This window comes from Felis catus, chromosome D3, assembly GCF_018350175.1.
Source record: "Felis catus isolate Fca126 chromosome D3, F.catus_Fca126_mat1.0, whole genome shotgun sequence".
NCBI classification, from domain to species: Eukaryota; Metazoa; Chordata; class Mammalia; order Carnivora; family Felidae; genus Felis; species Felis catus.
The window spans coordinates 57,197,594-57,220,080 of record NC_058379.1 but is presented as its reverse complement, the minus strand read 5'-3'; the positions used below and the strand labels follow the sequence as shown (position 1 = coordinate 57,220,080).

The window sequence follows — 22,487 nt, the reverse complement described above, 5'->3', positions numbered from 1 at the left end:
AGCCACCCAGACGCCCCAAATTGATTTCATGTTAATGTAAAATAACATTTAGTAAAAGATAATGATTTCCTAAAAATATTAAGGATTGGAGTGATTTACATTTTTTGCAAATCTTTGTATCTCTTTTTTTTTTTTTAATTTTTTTAATGTTTATTTATTTTTGAGACAATGTGAGAGTAAGTGCAAGCAGTGGAGGGGCAAACAGAGGGAGACACAGAATCTGAAGTGGGCTCCAGGCTTTGAGCTGTCAGCACAGAGCCCGACATGGGGCTAGAAGTCACAAACCATGAGATTGTGACCTGAGCTGAAGTTGGACACTTAACCGACTGAGCCACTCAAGCACCCCTAAGATACATATTTTTTAATGTTTATTTATTTTGAGAGAGAGAGAATCTCAAGCAGGCTCCATGCTCAGTATGGAGCTGGACTCGGGGCTTGATCTCACAAATTGTGAGATCATGACCTGAGCTGCAATCAAGAGTTGGACACTTAACGGACTGAGCCACCCATGTGCCCCTAAGATATTTGAAATTTTTATGTTTATAAAATGCGTTAGGAGGATTATAATGAATTATTTAGTTACCTTGCTGTCTTCTAGGTCATTTGGTCATTTTTGTTTCTGTAGCATAACTCTTGGCTGCTCTCAGGTACCTATAATCTTCTTTTTATAATTTTTCCTTAGTCCCTTCTTTAATAACTGAGAAATTAAGTAAAAATTTTACTGTGCTTACATTAGATGCTTGGACTTTCCAGGTGTATTAAAAAATACACAGATATATCTTAGTAATAACATGCACATAATGTAAAATTCAAAAGCGAAAAAAGGTTATAAAGAGGGGTAAGACTCCTTCCCATTATTCTTCTCTTCTTTACCCACAGATTTTCCCCACCTAGAATCAATTTAACAGTTTATATATTTTTCCAGAATTTTCTATGTATATACAGTCATATATATAATTTCTTTCTTGTTTAGACAAATGGTAGAGTATTACACAGACCAACATGTAGACTTTGCTTTGCTTTTCTTCCTTTTAATATATCTTTCAGATTGTTGCATATTGATAAAAATGGTGTTGCTTCATTAAAAAAAAATTACTGCATTGTATTCTGTTTTTTGGACGCACCAAAATTTATAATTGTTTCTTTATTGATGAACATATAGGATGGGTCTGTTTTTAATATTAATATTTATATATTAATTTTTGTTACTAAATATTCTAGTGTTTTTCTTAATGGTTTCAGCTGACTTAAGAGACCATAATAGAGGGGACCCCTGGTTGGCTCAGTCAGTTAAGCGTCCGACTTCGGCTCAGGTCATGATCTCATGGTCTGTGAGTTCGAGCCCCGCGGTCGGGCTCTGTGCTGTCAGTTCAGAGCCTGGAGCCTTCTTTGGATTCTGTCTCCCTCTCTCTCTGCCCCTACCCCCCCCCCCCCACTCATGCTCTGTCTCTCAAAATATGAATAAATGTTAAAAAAAATTTTTTTTTAAAAGAGTAATTTCATTAAAAAAAAAAGAGACCATGATAGAAATGGTTAGGCATTAGTGTATTGTACCATTTTTTTTAATGTTTATTTATTTTTGAGAGAGAGAGAGAGAGAGAGAGAGAGAGCGAGTGAGCATGAGTGGAGGAAGGGCAGAGAAAGAGAGAGAGAGAGAGAGACAGAATCTGAAGCAGGCTCCAGACTACAAGTCAGCACAGAGCCTGGTGCGGGGCTCGAACTCACAAACTGTGAGATCATGACCTTTTCAGTTTATATATTAGCTTAAAGAGAATTCACATCTTTTTAATGGTAAATCATCTTAGGCTGAGAATCATGCTGTCTTACTCTAAATGTATTTATTGTAATTCTTCAAATAAGTGGTTCTCAAGCTTGTTTATATATCAGTTCTTGATATCTATAAAGGTTTGTAAAGACTATTGTGCAGTGCACCCTTAACTTTAGAATAACTTTGTGCTAAATGTATCTTCTTTAATTCTAGTACAGACTAACAGAAGGATGTGTCAAAGGATTAAGCCACATTACACAGAAAGACTTAAAACTGAAAAAATATTTTTTGTAAATTGAGAAGATGGCTTGCCTTAGTTGATTTTTGTGATGGCATGCTTTGGTCTAGCTCAGGGAACATCATTCTGCTTCAAGAGCGTGACTTAAAATCCTCATCTACTCAACAGTGTTTGTTTCATTAGTATTTGTGCAAATTGTACTGTGTACTGTATTCTGTTTTATATATTACTTTTTAAAATAACAAATTTATTTGGGTAGTCAAGGACCATATTTTGCTTATCAGAAAATTCAGTTTTCTTAGCAGAGTATCATGAATTATTATCTTTAACAGCACTTAATGGTGGTTAATTTTATGTGGCATGCCGACTGGGCCACGAGGCAGCTAGATACTGGGTCATACAGTATGTTTGTGAAGTAATTTCTGGAAATTTAACATTTGAATGTATAGACTGAGTAAAGCAGATTGCCCTCCTTTAATGTGAGTTGACCTCTGTCAGTTGGAGGCCTGAATTAAAAAAGGCTGACCTTCCTGTAAGTAAGAGGGAACTCTTCCTGCCTGACTGTTCTTTCTTGCCTTTGGACTCACACTGAAACAGGGACTCTTCCTGGGTCTGGAGCTGCTTGCAGACGGGACCCACGGGACCTAGATGCAGATCTTGGGACTTGTCAGCGTCTATAATCTTATAAGCTACTTCCTTTTAATATTGTAATCTCTTTATATGTATATACACACACATTTTATTGGTTATGTTTCTCTGGAGAACCCTTATAACATAACAGCTTTATCTGGATTTACTACGATTTCGTTAGTAAATCAACTATATTAATTGTGGATTTAATCCAAATAAGTCCCTGTTTGAGAATTTTTAAAAAGCAGTTGATATGCTATAACTAACATATAGCACATAGAAAACTCTTCATGACTAAAAATAATTTCATTTTATGTGTTTATAATTTGGTGCTTTAGATGTTAAGTGATGGTAGAAACATCAATATGCTGATCACACTTAGTGATCCCTTTTTTTAGCCCCTGTTTCAATGTTACTGAATGGTATTTCTTGAGCACTACAAACTCACCTTGCACAAAACAACCCTTTATGTCATCTTTCCCCACTCTCATCCCACTGTTTTTTTGGTTTTGTTTTGTTTTGTTTTGGGGGGGGGGGGGCTTTCCTGTTCCAGTGAAAGACATTACTGTCCACCAGTTGCCTAAGCTCAGAACTTTAAGTTTGGCTTGGCCCCTTTCCATAAGTGCCTCACCTTGAGCTATTTTGTTGCTATTTTAGCACTATCTCTACTGCCCAAGTCCTCATCTTTCACTAACACCCTTGCAATAGCCTCCCATCTAATTTCCTTGTGTTTAGTCTCTTTAGCCATCTGCTTGTCCTCCTTACCAGTGTTAGCATAGAATTACCATATGACCCAGTAATTCCACTTTTAGGTATATGTTCAAAGAGTTGAAATATTCAAGGATTCAAACATATATTTTACAAGACTGCTTATAGCAGTGCTATTCAGAGTACCAAAAGGTGGAACAACCTGAATGTTCATCAATGGATGAATGAATTTATATGGTGCAGTGGAATTCATGCAGTAGGATAGTGTTCAGCCAGTAAATAAAAAGGAATGAAGGGCTAATTCTGCCACAGTGTGAATGAACCTCAAAAACATGTGAAGTGAAAGAAACCAGAGACAAAAGGTAACATTTTATGATTGTATTCATATGAAATATTCAGAAGAGATAAATCCACAGAGATAGAAAGTGGTTGTCAGGAGCTGGGAGGAGGGGAGGAATGGAAAACGGATGACTTTAATGGGTATGAGGTCATCTGGGGGCATGACAAAAATGTTTTGGAACTAAATACTGTATAGGTGATGGTTGTGGAACTTTATGAATGCACTAACTGCTGCTGAATTAGATACTTTAATGTGGTTAATTTTGTTATGTAATTTCCTAAAAGAAAAAGTCATATAAACACCTTGCACTTTTATGTGTCTCTGTGCTTTTATATACTCTGTTTCTATTTCTACTCTGTCTCCTAGCCTCTAAGCTCTGGTGTCTACCTACTCCTCTCTGCAGCTTCCCCTAGTCCCCAGGAAGAGTTAATTGTCCATTTATAGTCCCTAATCCTTTTTTGGGAATAAAAATTCCAGTTAACATCCTAAATTTATAATAATCTAGTTTTAATTGATACTAACTTTTCTTCAATAGCATACAAAAACTGTTCCTATAGAGCTGTCTCCCCCCCCCCCTTTGTTATTACTGTCACAAGTTACATCTCTGTAAGTTGTGTGCCCATTAAAAGACTTAAAATTGCTGTTTTATATATTTGTCTTTTAAGTCATATAGGAAACAAAAAGAGGGTTACAGATTAAAACATCAATTAATACTGGCTTTTATATTTAATTATATAGTTACCTTTACTGATGATCTTTATTTATATGTCTTCTAGTTACTATCTAACATCCTTTCATTTCAGGCTGCCGGAGCCTCTTTACCATTTCTTGTAGGACAGATCTGCTAGTGACAAAATCCCTCAGCTTTTGTTTAGGTTAATATGACTTATTTTCTCCTTTGTATTGAAAGATAGTTTTGCCAGATTTCTTTCAGTATTTTTTGGCATCTTTTGGCCTCCATAGTTTCTGATAAGTTGGCTGTCCTTGTTACTCAGTCTTATTGAGTCTCTTTTGTGCGTGAAAGTGAGTCATTTCTTGCTGTTTTCATAATTCTTTGTCCTAAAGTTTGATTCTGTGTCTCAGTGTGGGTCTTTTTGAGTTTATCCTACTTAGAGTTCATTGAGATCCTTGGATTTGTAGATTCATGTCTTTCCTAGATTTGGGGACATTTTTGGCCATTGTTTCTTCAGATATTCTTTATGCACCTTCCTCCCTTCTGGGATTCTTGTAATGTGTATGTTTGTTGTATTGATGGTGTGCCACAGAACCCTAAGGTTCTGTTCATTTTTCTTCATTCTTTTTCTTTCTGCTCTCCACACTCCCATTTCAGTGGTCTTCTCTTCAAATTTGTTGGGTCTCCCAACTCTGACATCAAGTACTTGCTACTGCTATTCTTATACTACTTATTGCACTGTATTTTAATGGTTCTGTGTTGAGTTTCCTATTGCTAGAGGACTGAGCCTATTTCTTTGTTGCCTCAGAATCTAGCATGAAGTAAAATACGTGATGAGTTACTGAATGAATGTTGGAAAGTGTGTAGAATCTGAGATTTTTAGAGCTTGGAAGGAGTATTAAAGAATGTTTTGCTTTTAAACAGTTTCTTTTAAAGATAGTGCCTGACTTAGGAACTTCCAACATTTTAAGACAAATAATGAATTCCAGTTGTGAATATTTCCCTTAATGAGAAAAACTTGGAAAACTTCCACCATTTTCAGTCTGTCATACTGTTCTGCTTTTCCCATATTTATCAGTTCTTAGGGTATGGTTCTTAAAGTGTGGTCAGTGAATCACCAAGACCTTTTTAGGGAATGTATGAGTCCACAAGGTAAAAATTATTTTTGTAATACTTCTAAGATATTTCCCCCTTTTGACTGTGTTGACGTCAGTGTAAAAAGCAGGTGTGGATGAAAACGGTTAGTGCCTAAATATTAATAAAGGTAGAGGGACCATTCTACTGAAATTCATTGTACCTTTCACATGACATTCACAGCTGAAAAATATATCACATTCCTGACTGCTTATCAAAGCAGCGCACACTATTAATTTTGTTGTATCTTGACCCTTGAGTGCATGACTCTGTGTGTGCACACACGTGCACATTTCTTTATTGTGGTAAAGTATATGTAACATAAAATTTAATGTTTTAATGTTTTTTCTTGGTCTTTTGTGCGGTAGGTTATATATTATATACACTTACCATTTTAACCATTTTTTAAATGTGCAGTTCAGTGGCACTGTGTATTTTCACATTGTTTTGCAACTGGCATCATCATCCGTCCTAGACCTTTTCTCAGCAGGGAAGGGGCAGAGAGAGGGAGACAGAGAATCTCAAGCAGGCTCCACGCTGTCACCACAGAGCCCCATGTGGGTCTCAAACCCACGAACCATGAGATCATGACCAGAACTGAAACCAAGTCAGATGCTTAACCAGCTGAGCCATCCAGGCGTCCCTGAATTTTGCTTTTGATAACAAGTTTAAGAGCTTTGCTTGGCCCTGTATTTTGAAGATTTCTTCTACGTGTTGTTCTAAAATGTTTATATAGTTTTACATTTAAGTCCATGATGCCTTTTCAGTCGATTTTTGTGGAAGGGGTGAAATTTAGGTCAAGGTTCAGTTTTTGTATGTGGATGTTCAGAATCTCCAGTACAGTTTGTTCAAAGGCTGTCTTTCTTTCATTGAATTACTTCTGCATCTTTGTTAAAATTGATTTGGGCTTATTTGTATGCGTCTTTTTCTGGGTTCTCTATTCTATTGATCCATGTGTCTTTCCCTGTAGCAATAAATACCACACATAGTCTTTATTATAACTATGTAATAAATCTTGAAATTGAGTAAACTTATTTCTTCTATATTTTTCAAAATTATTATAGCTATTCTAGTTCCTTTGTTCTTCTATATAGACTTTAAAATATTCTTGTCTATATCAATAAAAATTATTTTGATGGGATTTTGATAAGGGTTCTTTAATCTTGTATACGAGTGTAGGGAGAATTGACCTTTATTACTCTGAGTCTTCCAATCTATAAACATGGCATATCTTCCCCTTTCTTTACTATCTGTGCAGAGCCTGCTTGGGATTCTCTATTTCTCTGACCCTACCCCACTTGTGTGTGCACTCTTTCTCTTTTCCAAAAATAAATAAGCTTTAAAAAAAGTATTTATCTTGTTTTGTGTGACCTTGCTGAACATACTTATTAGTTGTAGGAGTTTTTTGGTAGGTTTCCTTGGGATTTTCTGTGTAGACAGTCATGTCATCTGCAAATGGGTATGGTTTTATTTTTTCATCTTTGACCTCTGTGGTTTTTTCTTTTTCTTACCTTATTGAACTTGCTGGCATGTCAGGCACAGTGTTGAATAAGAATGATGAGTGGACATCCTTGTCTTTTTCCTTAGTGGGTAAGCAGTGTTTTCACCATTACATATAGTGTTAGCTGTAGTTTTATTTTTAGATTCTGTATCAAGTTGAGGAACTTCCTCTCTGTTCCTGGTTTTTGAGAGATACTAAAATAAAATGTTGATGAAATTTGTCAAAAGCCTTTTTTGCATCAATTTGATCATGTGATTTTTTTTCTTTAGCCTGTTAATATGGTGTATTATGTTGATCAGTTTTCAAATCTTGAACCAGCTGTGCGTCCCTACAATAGATCCCACTTGTTTGTGGTTGTTAATTCTTTACATATATATATAGCTGAATTCTGTTTGCTTAATTTTGTTAAGGATATTTACATCTGTATTTAGGAGGACTGTTGGTCTATAGTGTGTGTGTGTGTGTGTGTGTGTGTGCGTGCGCGTGCGCGCGCATGCACATGTGTGTCTTGTTTTGAAATCAGAGTAGCACTGACTTCATAAAATGAATTGAGGTTTGTTCCCCTGTTTTCTGGAAGAGGTGTAGAATTTTTAAAATTCTTCTTTAAATGCTTGATAGAATTATTTGGCAGAAAGTATCTGGATCTGGAGAGTTCTTTTTTGGGAGTTTAAAAATTGCATATTCAATTTTATTAATTGTTACAGGGCTGTTTAGGTTTTCTGTATATTTTCTGTATATTCATATATTTGGTGAGTTTGCAGTGGTTTGTGTTTTTCTTGAGGAACTATAGTCCATTTTTTCTAAGTGTCAAATTTATGTGTCCGGGGTTTTTCATTGTTTGCCCTTATTATCCTAATTGTCCTTTCAATACCAGTGGTAATCCTTGTATTGAAAATTTGTGTTTTCCCTTTTTTCCTTGTCATTCTTGGTAGAAGTTTATCATTTGAATTCATATTTTCATATTTTCAAGGAAGCAGCTCTTTGATGTTCAACGTTACTAATCATTAGGAAAATGCAACTCAAAACACAATGAGATACCACCTTACACTTGTTAGAATGTCCATCATCGGGGCGCCTGGGTGGCGCAGTTGGTTGGGCGTCCGACTTCAGCCAGGTCACGATCTCGCGGTCTGTGAGTTCGAGCCCCGCGTCAGGCTCTGGGCTGATGGCTCGGAGCCTGGATCCTGTTTCCGATTCTGTGTTTCCCTCTCTCTCTGCCCCTCACCCGTTCATGCTCTGTCTCTCTCTGTCCCAAAAATAAAATAAACGTTGAAAAAAAAAAAAAAAAAGAATGTCCATCATCAAAAAGAGGGAAATGATGGAGAGGATGTGGAGGAAAGGGAACCCTTGTGCCCTGTTGGTGGGATTATAATCTGGTACAGTTACTATGGAATTAAAAATAAATTAAATAATTAAAATTGGAGGGGTGCCTGGGTGGCTCAGTTGGTTAAGCATCTGACTTCAGCTCAGGTCATTATCTCACCACTCATGAGTTCAAGTCCCTCATCGGGCTTTGTCCTGACAGCTCAGAGCCTGGAGTCTGCTTCAGATTCTGTGTCTCCCTCTCTCTCTGCCCCTTTCCTGCGCGCACTTTCTTTTTCTCAAAAATAAACGTTAAAAAATTTTTTTGAAAGAAAATTAAAATTGGAATTAAAATAGATTTAAAACTTAAAAAAATAAAACTGCCATATGACACAGCAGTTCCCCTTCTGGAATATATCCAAAGGAAATGAAATGCCAACTTGAAAAGCTGTCTGCACCCCCATGTTAATAATATCAGCATTATTTACAATCGCCAAGACAAGGAAACTACCTAAGTGTTTATCATCAGATGAATGGATAAAGAAATTGTTTTATATATACACAATGGAATATTATTCATCCATAAAAAATGAGGAAATGCTGCCACTTGTAACATGGATGGACCTGGAGGGCTTTATGCTAAGTGAGATAAGTCAGAGAAAGACAAATACTATATGATCTTATTTATACGTTAACAAACAAACCCAGATTCAGCAAAAAGAGATCAGTCGGGGCGTGGTTACCAGAGGTGGGAATGTGGGAAGGGGGATTGTAAGGAGATGATCAAAAGGTACAAACTTCCAGTTACAAGGTAAATAAGTACTAGGGATATAATGTACAACATGGTGACTGTAATTAACCTTGCTGTGTTATATAAATCAAAGTTATTAAGAGTAGTAAATCCTAAGAGTTCTCATCCTATGGAGAAAAAATATTTTTTTTGCAACTGTATGTGATGATGGATGTTAAAACTTAATTGTAGTAAGCATTTCACAGTACAAGTCCATCCATTGTGCTACACACCTTAAACTTGATGTACAATGATGTATGTCAATTAAATCTCAATAAAACTGGTGGAGAAAATAGCTCTTTGTTTCACTGATTTTTTTTTTTCCCTCTATTTTTCTTTTTGGTTTCATTAATTTCTGCTTTTACTTTTATTTCCCCATTCTGTTTCCTTGGGTTAATTTTGCTCTTATTATTCTGTGTTTTTGAGGTGAGAGTTTAGATTAGTGATTTGGGACTTGTTCATTTTTTCCATTATATGCATTTAGTGCTAAAAGTTTCTCAGCCCTGCTTCCGCTTTATCCCGCAAATTTTGGTACGATATCTTTTCAGTTTATTTGCATATGTTAATTGAAGTGTTCTTATGATGGATACCTTAAAATAATTCTCATACCTTTGTCATTGTGACGTTAGCATCTATTGATTGACCTTTTTCATTCAGTTTCACATCCCCCTGGTTCTTGGTATAATGAGTGATATTTGGTTGATTCATACTTTTCTTTTTGAGAGAGAGCGCGTGCCTGTGCAAATGGGAGGAGTGGAGGAAGGGGAGAGAGAGGGAGAGAGGGAGAATCTCCAACAGGCTCCATGCCCAACTTGGAGCCCAACTCAGGGCTGGATCTCACAAGTGTGAGATCATGACCTAGGCCAAAATCAAGAGTCAGACACTTAACCGACTGAGCCACTCAGGTGCCCCGATTCATAATTTTTTGTATGTATTATGTTTTGAAACTCTGGACTTTATTTAATCCTGTTTTATCTGGATTTCTATGATATTAACCCATCAGGGGAAGGTTAGGTACTCTTTGTTACTGCTGAGTGCAAGTGAGTTTGGCTGACACCACAGAGTAAGGGGTTAGGAATGTGTGGTGTTAGTATTGCTGGGCCATGGTGAAAATCCTGACTCTTCACTGGCACATCCCAGGGGGAGTGCCTTCTTACCGCTGGGTAAGGGTGGAAGTCCAGGCCTTTCTAACTTTGCCTTCTCTGACACCACTCTTGAGAGGTGTTAGTCTCTATATCACAGCTTGGTTTCCTACTTAGCCTTTGCTGATATGGATGTGAGTGGGGCACTGTTTTGTGTTTTTGGTTTTCCCCTGTCATGTTTGGCTGGAGTAGATTGGTTATTGTCTAAAAGTTTTCTGTCTTTCTAGGCTGTCCTTTTCTTGGTCCTTTGGCTGGAATGAGAAGGTTTGTGTTGGAACTCTTTATGTCTGCACCTGTTAGGATTTCTGGGTTGCTGACTTTTTCAACTCCCAATCCGAGATAAAGGCAAAAAGAAAACCCCGAGAGCTCGTTTTGTATTGTTCTTTGGGTTGCAAGGTCCCTAGCCTGTCTGCTGCCTTTTTTGTTCTTATATTTGTTTTATTTACAATGCCCAGGATTTATAGTTGTACTTTCCAAGAAAAGTAGGGAAAACTACATCTGCTCTTATCTTCCTGGAAGCAGATGTTCCCTACAAAACTGGTCTTTATATTGGAACTGGGGCACATCAGTTTTACTGGTGTTTTTACTAGTATTTTCTTGTCCGAGATATTATAAGATACTTTCTGGTTTGCATCTGGTATTAGTATTTTAATAAGCTTATTTTAATATAACTGCTAAACAGTTCTACTTTTTATTGTTTTAAAATACACACTTGTAAAATTTAAAAAAGCACAGTAGTATGTAAATTGCTAAGTAAAAATGTATTGCAAAGAGGCCAGTTATCCCCAAATTAATTTATAAGTTCAGGGCAGTTTATAAGAAATGTGTTCTTTTACAAGACATTTTACAAGGCAAGGTCTTTTATAAGACCTCTAAATCTAGGGGCACCTGGGTGGCTCAGTTGGTTGAGCATCTGACTTCGGCTCAGGTCATGAGCTTGCCATTCGTGAGTTCAAACCCTGTACCGGGCTCTGTGCTGACAGCTTGGAGCCTGGAGCCTGCTTCAGATTCTGTGTCCCCCTCTCTCCACCTCACCCCTGCTTGTGCTCTGTCTCCCTCTGTCTTTCAAAAATGAATAAACATAAAAAGGTTTAAAAAAAAAAAGACCTCTAAATCTAGAGGTCATTGGGAAAAGTAAATGTGGAGGAACAGCCAAGGCCATTTTTAATTTTTGTTTTGTGAATTTTGACAGTTTTGAAGGGAAAACAGTAATGGAGGTATTGTGCACAGACTGTGAAGGCACTGAAGGTAGAAGAGTGTGATGTTGATAACAGAAATAAAAATATATATGGAAGGAACAGACCAGAGATTTATGAGGAAACCCATTTTATGTAGTAATTTGGTAATCATTAATTTGGTAAAGTAAGCACTTTAAATTCATGCGGAAAAGGCTAGAATATTAAATGATTCTTAGGTTTCTACTTGATACCATACATAAAGTTAAAGATATAACACTGAAAAAAAAATCAACTGTGGAATCCTGTAAGGAAAACATGTTTATAGTTGTTTCTAGTCTTGCACTGTGCAAAGATTTTCTAAATAAGGTCCAAGAGGTCTTGTAGGAAATAGATTTGACTAATAAAATTATAAAATCATTGAATATAGAAAATACCAAATTTCAGTGCCTAGTTATAAGGAAATAGTCAATGCATATATTTTTTAATACAAATATAATTAACATACAGTGTTTCAGGTTTACAGTCTGATGATTCAGTAATTCTATATATTTCTCTGTGCTCATCGAAATAAGTGTACTCTTAATCCCTCTTATCTATTTCATCTACCCACCCACTCTCTTCCCCTTGGCAATCATCGGTTTGTTCTCTGTATTTATAAGTTTGGTTTTGTGTTTGTCTCTTTTTTTCTTTGTTTCTTAAATTCTATATATGAGTGAAATCATATGGTATTTTTCTTTCTCTGACTTATTTAATTTAGGATTATACTCTCTGGATCCATCTGTGTTGTGAATGGCAAGATTTTATCCTTTTTTTATGGCTGAATAATACTCCACAGTGTATCCATCATCTTTATCCACTCATCCACCAGTGAACACTTGGGGTTGCTCCCATATCTTGGCTATTGTAAATAATGCTGCAATAAACATAGGGGTGCATAGATCTTTTTGAATTAGTGCTTTTGTTTTCTTTGGGTAAATACCCCCGTATTGTTTTCCACAGTGGCTGTGAGAATTCCACAATATTATTTTTAAAACATTATTCTTAAAGGAGCAAAAAAAATTTTTTTAAAAATTTTTTTTTTTTAACGTTTATTTATTTTTGAGACAGAGAGAGACAGAGCATGAACAGGGGAGGGGCAGAGAGAGAGAGGGAGACACAGAATCAGAAGCAGGCCCCAGGGTCTGAGCCATCAGCCCAGAGCCCGACGCGGGGCTCGAACTCACGGATCGTGAGATTGTGACCTGAGCCGAAGTCGGACGCCCAACCGACTGAGCCACCCAGGCGCCCCAGAAGCAAAAAATTTTTAGTCTCCATCCTACTGTAGTGGCATAATGTGAACAAACCATATAGTGTGTATTCTAACAGAACTCTTCCATTTGACAGTGTCCTTTATAATGGTCTGATGGTTCAGGATGAAGTTTGTTCTTTTTAAGATTTAAAAAATTCATTTGTTGCATATATCAAAATAAAAAAATTTAAAGTTACTTCAGGAACTTGAATTGATTTTAACCTATTAGACTGGGAAAGATGTCCATTTGTTTGGGTGTAGGTGGAGGTGTGCCTGTTTGTTTGTTTGTTTTTACCAAACATTGAAATAGGAGAGACCATTGATAAATACACCTACAGGACAAAGTCATATTGGTGGAGGAGCACTGAGTCAGCACTACCCAAAAGGCGTTTTCAGCATGTAGGTTCAAGTTAATTGTTTAATATACCAACACATGAGTTGTTGGTAACTCTTTTTTTTTTTTAATTTTTTAATGTTTATTTATTTTTGAGACAGAGAGAAACAGACCATGAATGGGGGAGGGTCAGAGAGAGAGGGAGACACAGAATCTGAAGCAGGCTCCAGGCTCTGAGCTGTCAGCACAGAGCCCGATGCGGGGCTCGAACTCACAGACCGTGAGATCATGACCTGAGCCGAAGTCGGACACTTAACCGACTGAGCCACCCAGGCGCCCCGAGTTGTTGGGGCACTTGACACACACGCCTCCCCAAATTACTTCTTGGTCTTCCCTCAAAGTAGGTCTGTCTGTTGTGTGTTTGTGTTTGTGTGAATATGTATAACTTAACACTACGTCTGAGATGTCTGTTTGAGATAATTTTGCATATCAGTATGTAAATATCTCATTTTTGAACAGTTGTAGAATATTGGATTATATGGATATACCATGATTTATTTAGTTATCTTTTTCTTGTTGTTGTCATGAGTGTCCTTAATTATTTCTGTGTGCATTTATGAGAATATATCCATAGGGTAAATTCCTAGACATGAAATTTGCAGGGTCAGGGGATTGTGTGTTTACATTTTTCATCGATACTGCCAAATGATTTTTCTGAGAGGTTGCACTAATTTATTTATTAACCACCAATGTCTGAAGTTGTCTAAAGGTGATAATCTTACTCATGCTTTTGCCAACTTTAGTGTCAGACTTCCATCTTGGTCATTTTAATAGGTGGAAAATGATGTTGGTTTTAATTGCTTAGTATTTGTGTTTCTTTGACCTTTCCATTCATACTAGCCCGTTTTTCTATAGGTTATTGATTTGTGAGAACTCTAGAAGGTAGGGGGAGATAAAAATATTTGAATTCAATACATTGAAAATAAGCAAGATTAGCTAGATCTGTAAGAAAGTTTGTCTTTCATAATCTGAATTTGAAGTTGAGGTTTATGAGAGCAGTGTGATTTAATTATATCCTTGTTCCCATCTTCTGTTATGTTGGGCAAGGTAAAGACCAGGAGCCAACTTAGTAGAACAGATAATTAAAGGCACAGGTCTAGGCCAAAGTTAGTAAATAGCTGAACAAATTTTGAATCGACTGCTGGGCTTGATTCCATAGATTGGTAGATGAGAGTGACAGTTGTTGCATTCAATGGAACTTAGTTTTGTTGGGAAGCATTAGATTAAATAAAAATGATATTGTTGGGATTAAGTGTTCAAAGTAAAGTATGGGGTGCTCTGAGAGCATATCAGGGTTGCCTGACCTGTGTGTACTAGGTGGTCAAGGGAAACCAGAAGAACTTATTAACTGAGGTCTAAAGGATGGGTAGGAGTTGGGGAAGTTAGAGGAGGCATTGTATTGGGCATGAAGAGAGTAGTATAGACGGCAGAGACAGACATTTTTGGGCCTTTGGTTCATATTAAGGATTTAAAATATTATCTGGAGAATAATAGAAAATCTTTGAAGGATTTTAAAGCAAAGGGTGGGCTGCCAAAAATCTGAGGCACTGTGGCAATGGTACAGGAATACGCTGGCTTTATCTACCTCGTTTTTCACCCACCTCAGCTGTTAAGCAGCCAGCTGCAGCTGACTGAACTCCGTGGTCCTGTCTGGGACAGATAGAATCCATTCAGGAATCACCTGTGGATTATACAGTTTCTGTGACAAAGAAAATTAGTTTCTGCCATATAACCAACTATTTGTCTATATGAGCATGTCTTCTAGTCTGTAGTGATAATCAGTTTACCAGGGAAATAAATGAGGCTGTCCAACAGTCAGTAGTAAGTCTTTAATAGAATTTTATTTCAAGGTAATGGCTTTTCTTCTGATTTCTTTCTGTAAGACCTATAGTAATGCTCATTGGTGTGTGTGTGTGTGTGTGTGTGTGTGTGTGTGTGTGTGTGTGTATTCAGTTATTTTGTTTAGAGAGAGAATATGAGAGCAGGGGAGGGACAGACGGAGAGAGAATCTTAAGCAGGCTTCATGCTCAGTGTAATGTCCCACGTGATCCCACGACCCTGGGAATGACTTGAGGCGAAGCCAAGTCTGATGCTCCACCCACTGAGTCACCAGACACCCATTTATTCAGTTTTTTTGCTGCTTCTCCCATTTATAGGGCTTCCTCTGTAAAGAGTGTTCTTGTATTAATAGGTAACACAGTAAAATTTTAGCTATTTGTTGTATTTATTGGCATTATTATCTGTGATTTTAAATTTCAGTCCCTGTAAAAACATGGGTGATTAAATTATATTATAATATTCTGTATTATGTCAAAATGAATAGGTATATGGTTTGTACAGTGTAAGAAAATAAGTAATGTTGTTGGTTCCTGATTATGAATAAGTAAAACTGAATTCTGAACTGATCATGAATTAGTGAAACTAGGTGGAATTTATGTAGTACTTTGACTAAGTTTGTTTCATATTGTTTATCTAATAGCCCAGACTCTTCTTTTTGAAGCCTTGTAGTTGATCTTTTTTTTATTTGAATTATGTGAATTATGTAACTCTTACTTGTGTGACAAACTGAATTCCTGTTGCCCTTTAGGGGATATGCTTAACATTTTAGGTAATATTATGTCCTCACATATTAGCCAGATTTTATTATTTTTATTTGTTTGTTTTGATGTACCTGTTTACATACAAGGTCCGAGGAAAAGGGGCTATACTTAATACCCATAGTAGCTTAAAATTTATAGTTCAGACAGGTGAGATATAAGAAAATGGTTTCTCACAATATAAATATTGACCGGTCCTTAATTGCTTATACTTTATTGGTGCAAATATAGCAGTACAGACACATACAGATACAGTGGGACATAATATTGTATTTAAGATTGTTTCCAGTGTTTGTGTGATACATCGTCGGAGAGAAGGAATAAAGAAAGAGAACTTACATTTTTAGTGATGTGACCTATCACGTACCAGTTTATATAGAGCTTACAAGCTCTTGATTGAATAGGAAAGGTTATTTTTGATCTGTGCCCAGCATGGGACACTATTTAAATTGAATGGAAGATTTGGAAAATAAGGAACCCTGTGACAGTAGAAATAAAGGAAGTGACTAGACCAGACTCGGTTTTAAGCCTTATTGCCAACAGTTTTTCTTTAAGGAATTATGAAATGGTTTGTTGCTCTTTCTGTTAATTTTGTATGCCTTAATAAAAATTTATGGCCCTGTTATTTTCAAATTATCAAAATTCACTTGAAAGTCATTTTTGTAATTTTCTTCTGGAATTGCTTGTTTTGATTAGTTCCTTTAGTTTAATTTGCTCTACATAAAGGTACACCTAGCTTTAAATGAAAGTAAATTTTTTCACTGAAAACTTGGAAAAGAGTATACATTACAGCAGTTTCTAGGTATGTCTCATATTTTAGCCTGGATTCCACAAGGGAAACAAAATGAAAATAATGTCTTGATATTTGTACCCCATACCAAATCCACGCTCCTGGTATGGTTTGTTTTTGGAATACACTGGGAACTGCAGTTTGAAATCTTGTGAATTTTTGCTTTAATGTATATTGTAGTAACTTTTCTGCATTAATTTTAAGAGATGGTAGCCCATGGATTTAAAAAATACTGTAAAATACACATTTTTTAATTTGCATAGTAAAGTACACATAACAGAATTTACCATTTTAACCATTTCTAAGTGTTTGGTTTATTGGTATTAAGTACATTCACACTGTTACGAAACCATCATCACGATCCATTTCCAAAACTGGAACTTTTCATCTTCCAAAGCTGGAACTCTATACCTATTAAACAGTAACTCTCTATGCCTTTCTTCCCCCAGCCCCTGGCAATAGCCATTGTACTCTCTGTCTCTGAATTTAACTATTCTAGGTACTTCATATAGCGGGACCATATAGTATTTGTCTTTTTGTGACTGACTTGTTTCACTTAGCGTAATATCCTCTAGGTTCATTCATGTTGTAGCCTGTGTCAGGATGTCCTTTCTTTTCTTTTCTTTTCTCTTTTCTTTTCTTTTCTTTTCTTTTCTTTTCTTTTCTTTTCTTTTCTTTTCTTTTCTTTCTCTTTCTCTTTCTCTTTCTCTTTCTCTTTCTCTTTCTTTCTTTATTAAAATTTTTTTAAAATGTTTATTTGTTTTTGACACAGAGACACAGCTTGAGCAGGGGAGGGACAGAGAGAGAGAGGGAGACACAGAATCTGAAGCAGGCTCCAGGCTCTGAGCTATCAGCACAGGGCCCAACGCGGGGCTTGAACTCGTGAATCGCGAGATCATGACCTGAAGTCGGCTGCTTAACTGACTGAGCCATCCAGGCGCCCCAGGATCCTTTCTTTTTAAGGCTGAATAATAATTCCATTTATATCGATGTACCACATTTTGTTCATTTATCTGTCCGTGGATACTTGGATTGTTTCTACCTTTTGCTGTTGTGAATAATGCTGCTAACATTTTAAAATATTTTGATTGAGTTGCTCCTTGATCTTTTCCAAAGGTAACATTCTCTTTCATTTATAACATAGTCATAAGAGGCATAGTCCAGTTATTAAGAAGGAAGCTTGGGTGTTGGACTTTGGATTCAAATCCTGGCTGATCCCTTCCTGGATATTTCACTGTGAGCAATTAACCCTTTTGATGCCAATTTGTTAAACTGCCAAATGAAGGTAATAATGGTACCTCACATTCCTTGGATTAAATTAGGTATTAAATGTAAATTATACGTAAAGTGCCTAGCATAGTGTGTAACACATAGTAAAAGTTTGCTGAATGTTACTGTTATTTAGGAAAAGGAGCCCATTGGTTCAGGTACCCATTCAAAGTACTGCAGATGCTCTCCCAATTGGGTAATAACACAAATTTGAATTTTTAAAATCATTTTGATGCTGAGAAGGCAAATACTTGGATTAAGTAATATTAACCTTTCCTTTGGGTAAGATTTTCTTTGGGCAGGGTTAGGTAAAAAAAAAAAAATAGGGTTGAATATTGGGAAAGTTGACATTATTGTCATCTTCATGGGAAAAGGTCCTAGTATCTTCACCAGTTATACTGTATAGTTTATCTAACCAGACAAGCCAAAAAAAAAATCAGAAGTTGGTCTTTGTTATTGCCATCTCTTTCATATCTCTATTCTATTCCAAGACTTTGAAAAACATGAAAAGTGTGGGGCCACATCTTTAGATAGGCAAACAAGATTCTGCAGCGGATAGCATAGGTTTGTAAAGTCTGGTCATCTCTAACTCAGTATTTTAGTTTCTTGTAAGATCGTGTTACTAGTTTCCCCTAAAGAAAGATGTGAACTCAGAAATGGCTTTTAATGCATTGAACACTTAAACTGAATACTCAAATCTAGAGGACCAAATATAGCCTGCCTGTTTTTGTCTTAAAACCAGTAAGTGGCCAACATTAATGGTGCACTGGATTATCATTCCTGACCAGAAGTTTCCTCCATCATTGAATGTGGATGCCACAAAGTACAGTGTTTCTGAATGTGATGGTACAACTTTGAATAATTTAGATTTAATTCTGATAAAATTACGTTATGAAAATAGTCAGTACAAAAGATCATGTTCAACTAACTAAATTTTACCCATTTGTAAGACTTACTTGAGTCATACTTAATAATAAGCCACTTAACCTTGTAACCAGTAAAAATGTATTCTGGCCCATAATTGTTGAAATCTTTTCTGTTCTTTTTAGAAGGATGACTACTCCCACAGAATATAGTGAGTAGGGACATATTTTTGTCAAGATGAATTCGGTTATTTAAGGTCATGTAATTCAAAGCAGGGGAAAATCTAAACTACGCATTTGGTCTAACATTTAGTCCGTTAGCTTGGAAAATATTTATTTCATAAACAAAAAATCCATAATTATTGAAGTGATGTTTCTTTCAACCTATTTTATGTTTTGTACACTTGTTTCACAGTAGCTTAATGATCGACTGTAAAGTCAACGTGGGTATTAAAACAGTCAAATTCAAGATTTAGGGTACCATTTTAATGGTACCAGTTGCCATCTTACTTTATTTTATTTTTAAAAAAATGTTTATTTATTCTTGAGGGAGAGGGAGACAGAGCATGAGTGGGGGAGGGTCAGAGAGAGGGACACACAGAATCTGAAGCAGGCCCCAGGCTCCAAACTGTCAGCACAGAGCCTGATGGAGGGCTTGAACCCACACATCATGAGATCATGACCTCTGAGCCACCCAGGCGTCCCATCTTACTTTAAATAAGCTTTATTTCAGGTAGTGTTTAATAGTTTTAGCAAAATTTAGTACAGAAAGAGTTACAGAGATGCAGTTTTACAGAGATGAGGATTCAGTGTATAAAACGAATTGTGATAAGACTAGGAATCAAGGGTAAGTATTTTGGGCAGTTTGGTAAAAGTGCAAGGAAACAGATTAATTATTGATTTTCTCTGCCTCTTGAGTCCTCTTTTTTCCTCACATGATCCATCTCCAGAAATTATAGAAACCTAGTGAGGTAAAGAATTATGACTTTGGTAGTAGAATGAGAAGCTAGAGTTGAATATATTACATAAAGGTTAGTAGCCATGTTGTAGTTCTCAAACTGCTTCATTCAGATATTGAGAATGTTTGTCTAACTTAAATGAGGATATTTTAAGTAGATTTTTAATTTTTTTTATTTTTCAGCCAAACCAAACAGGAAGCTTACTTTTCTCTACCTAGCCAATGATGTCATTCAGAACAGCAAAAGGAAGGGGCCGGAGTTTACAAAAGATTTTGCGCCAGTTATAGTGGAGGCTTTTAAACATGTTTCAAGGTATGATAATTGTTTTGGGTACTAGGTAATGTTTTAAATGCATAGTATGGCCTTTTGTTAAAATTTACTGTAAGCCATTCAAACAAAAAACAGAGAATATATTTCTTTGAAATTTTCATTTGAAAAGACTTAACTATAAATGGCATTTGTAAATGTGTTAAATACTTTCTGTAAAGGAAAATTTTTGAACTGTCACAAAGTGGTAGGCTTTTGGAGTACTTGAATTAACAATTTTCCTTTAAGAGACCGAAAAAAGCAACTGCCATTTTGGAATGGACTTCATTAAGAATGAATGAGTATTGAATTGAAAACTTGTGTGCTTATAAAGCTGTCTGTTTTCCAGCTATTATTTCTGGATAAACGTTGTACCCTTTACTTGCATATAATTTGAAAGTTTTTTTAGTGTTTGGGTATATGTCATAATACTTTAAAGTGTTTTGGAAGTACAGGAATTTATTTAGAATAATTATAAGCCTGTTGAAAAATTTTGCTACAGAAAAGTTCTAAGGGTAAAAGTTGGTGCTTTGGCTTATGCTCTTTTTAAATGCTTATTTCCAAACATATGCAAATGTTTGGTAGATTTCTGGGTAAACATTATTGGGGTAGACTGTTAAATCAGTCTAAATTACAGAATTCAGTGGTAAGTGAAGATCTGTGTTGAATGATTTAAGGATGAAAATATGCTCACCACATGCCCAAAAACTTCAGTCATAGTGGATGCATTTTTTAAAAATTACAGTGTATGAAATACTACCATATGTTACTTTCTTAAATGAACATTATTTATCTTTCAATTTAGATACTGTCTTACCATCTTTTCAGATGTTGCCATTTTTTAAGAATTCAGTCCTAGTCCCTCTTCCTATGGTCATATTCTTCACTTGACCTTTGGGTGATTTCATACACTGCATATATTTAGTTATTACACACCCTAATAACTCAATTAACTGTGAGATCAAGACTGGAGCCGAAGTTGGACGCTTAACTGACTGAGCCATCCAGGGGCCACTGGATGTGTTTTGTTTTAGACCTGTGTGTCTAATTGCCTATGGAATTTCTAGTTGTATGCTTCCAGACATCTCAGATGGACTCTGTCTCATATTGAATTCACGTCACTGCGCCCTGTCAGACTTGCTCCTCCTTCAGGTTTCACTCTCCCAGTGAATGGCAACTCCGTCTATCTGGATGCCCATATGAGAAACTAGGTGTCATCTTAAACTTTCTTTGATAGTGTAATTTATAATGTATCACATTCTCCTTTCTCTTTCACTCCCCTTATCCATGTAGTATATATAGTTCCTACAGTTTAGATTTTTTCTATAATGTCATTTCTGTATAATTTGCAAGAACCTCTAGTGTTGTTTAATCCATTTAGGAAACTAGCCACAATTGGAGAGCTGATCATAACACTCCCTTGCCTTTGAGTTCTCAAAACTTGATCCCAGAGATTAAGTCTGAAGTCCTGAGCAGGACTTAAGGTGATGATGCTTCTTCATGGCCCTGTCTACATCTTCAGACACATGTCTCATGTTCCTTCCACACACCCATGCTTTATAGTCCACAGTTGAAGCTAACTGAACCTCTTTAAGTTCTTTCTCCCTTAAGGTTTTTATATATGTTGCCTCTCCCAAGGAATTCAATAAAATATTTCTTGACCGCCTATTGTGTGCTAGCCCTGACGATACAGTAGTGAATAAGATAAAGTTCTGTCCTAGTGGAACTTACATTTCAGTTTTTGACCAAAGTAATAACTAGGTGGGCAGATGAATATATATTATGCCAGTAGATAAGTAATGTGAAGAAGCAAAGTAAGGAAGAACTAGAGAGTGTGTCAGTGCTCATGAGAACTTTATCTCATGAGATAAAGTTTTGGAGAGGTGGCATTTGAAGGAAAGGATGAAATGAGTCACTTGAGCATCTAAAAGACAAGGATTCTAGGTGGAGGGAATACTTGGCAGAAACAATGAGACAGTTGTGTGCTGGGCATGTTTGAGCATCAGCAGGGAGAATGGTATGGCAGAAGGTATTAAGGGAATGTGGACTGAGAAGTAGCCAGAAAGCAGCACATATCTACCTTATGGTCTGGGATAAGGCTTTTTGGTTTTATTTTTGGTACGATTGATAGCTCTTAGCAGATTGAAGAGCATTATGATTTGATTTACAATAGTAGAGCATAGAGTGAAGAGTAAGAGCTGAGGACACCAATGAGAAGACCTTAAAAATCCAGACAAGAGGTAATAGCAGTTCAGTCTGCGGTGGTAGTGATGAAGGCAGTAGGACGTGGTTGGGAGTAGTCTGTTTGCCACTTCCTTGATGTTCCAGTCCTCAGATCTCAAATACTGCTTGCTCAGATACCTTTTCTTTTTTTTTTTTCTCAACGTTTTATTTATTTTTGGGACAGAGAGAGACAGAGCATGAACGGGGGAGGGGCAGAGAGAGAGGGAGACACAGAATCGGAAACAGGCTCCAGGCTCTGAGCCATCAGCCCAGAGCCTGACGCGGGGCTCGAACTCACGGACTGCGAGATCGTGACCTGGCTGAAGTCGGACGCTTAACCGACTGCGCCACCCAGGCGCCCCTCAGATACCTTTTCTGATCTGTCTTGAACTGG

At 36.6% G+C, this 22,487-nt stretch overlaps 1 protein-coding gene across 4 annotated transcripts in view; it reads left to right on the top strand.

The window, feature by feature from the left end:
• The window catches only part of RPRD1A (regulation of nuclear pre-mRNA domain containing 1A), a 69,806-nt gene that overhangs the window by 4,736 nt on the left and 42,583 nt on the right, over window positions 1-22,487 (top strand). For all 4 annotated transcript variants that reach the window (XM_006938854.4, XM_011288029.4, XM_006938855.5 and 1 more), the window contains exon 2: window positions 19,747-19,876. In XM_006938854.4, the coding sequence (XP_006938916.1) occupies window positions 19,747-19,876 (130 nt within the window). The remainder of the gene's footprint in view (window positions 1-19,746; window positions 19,877-22,487) is intronic.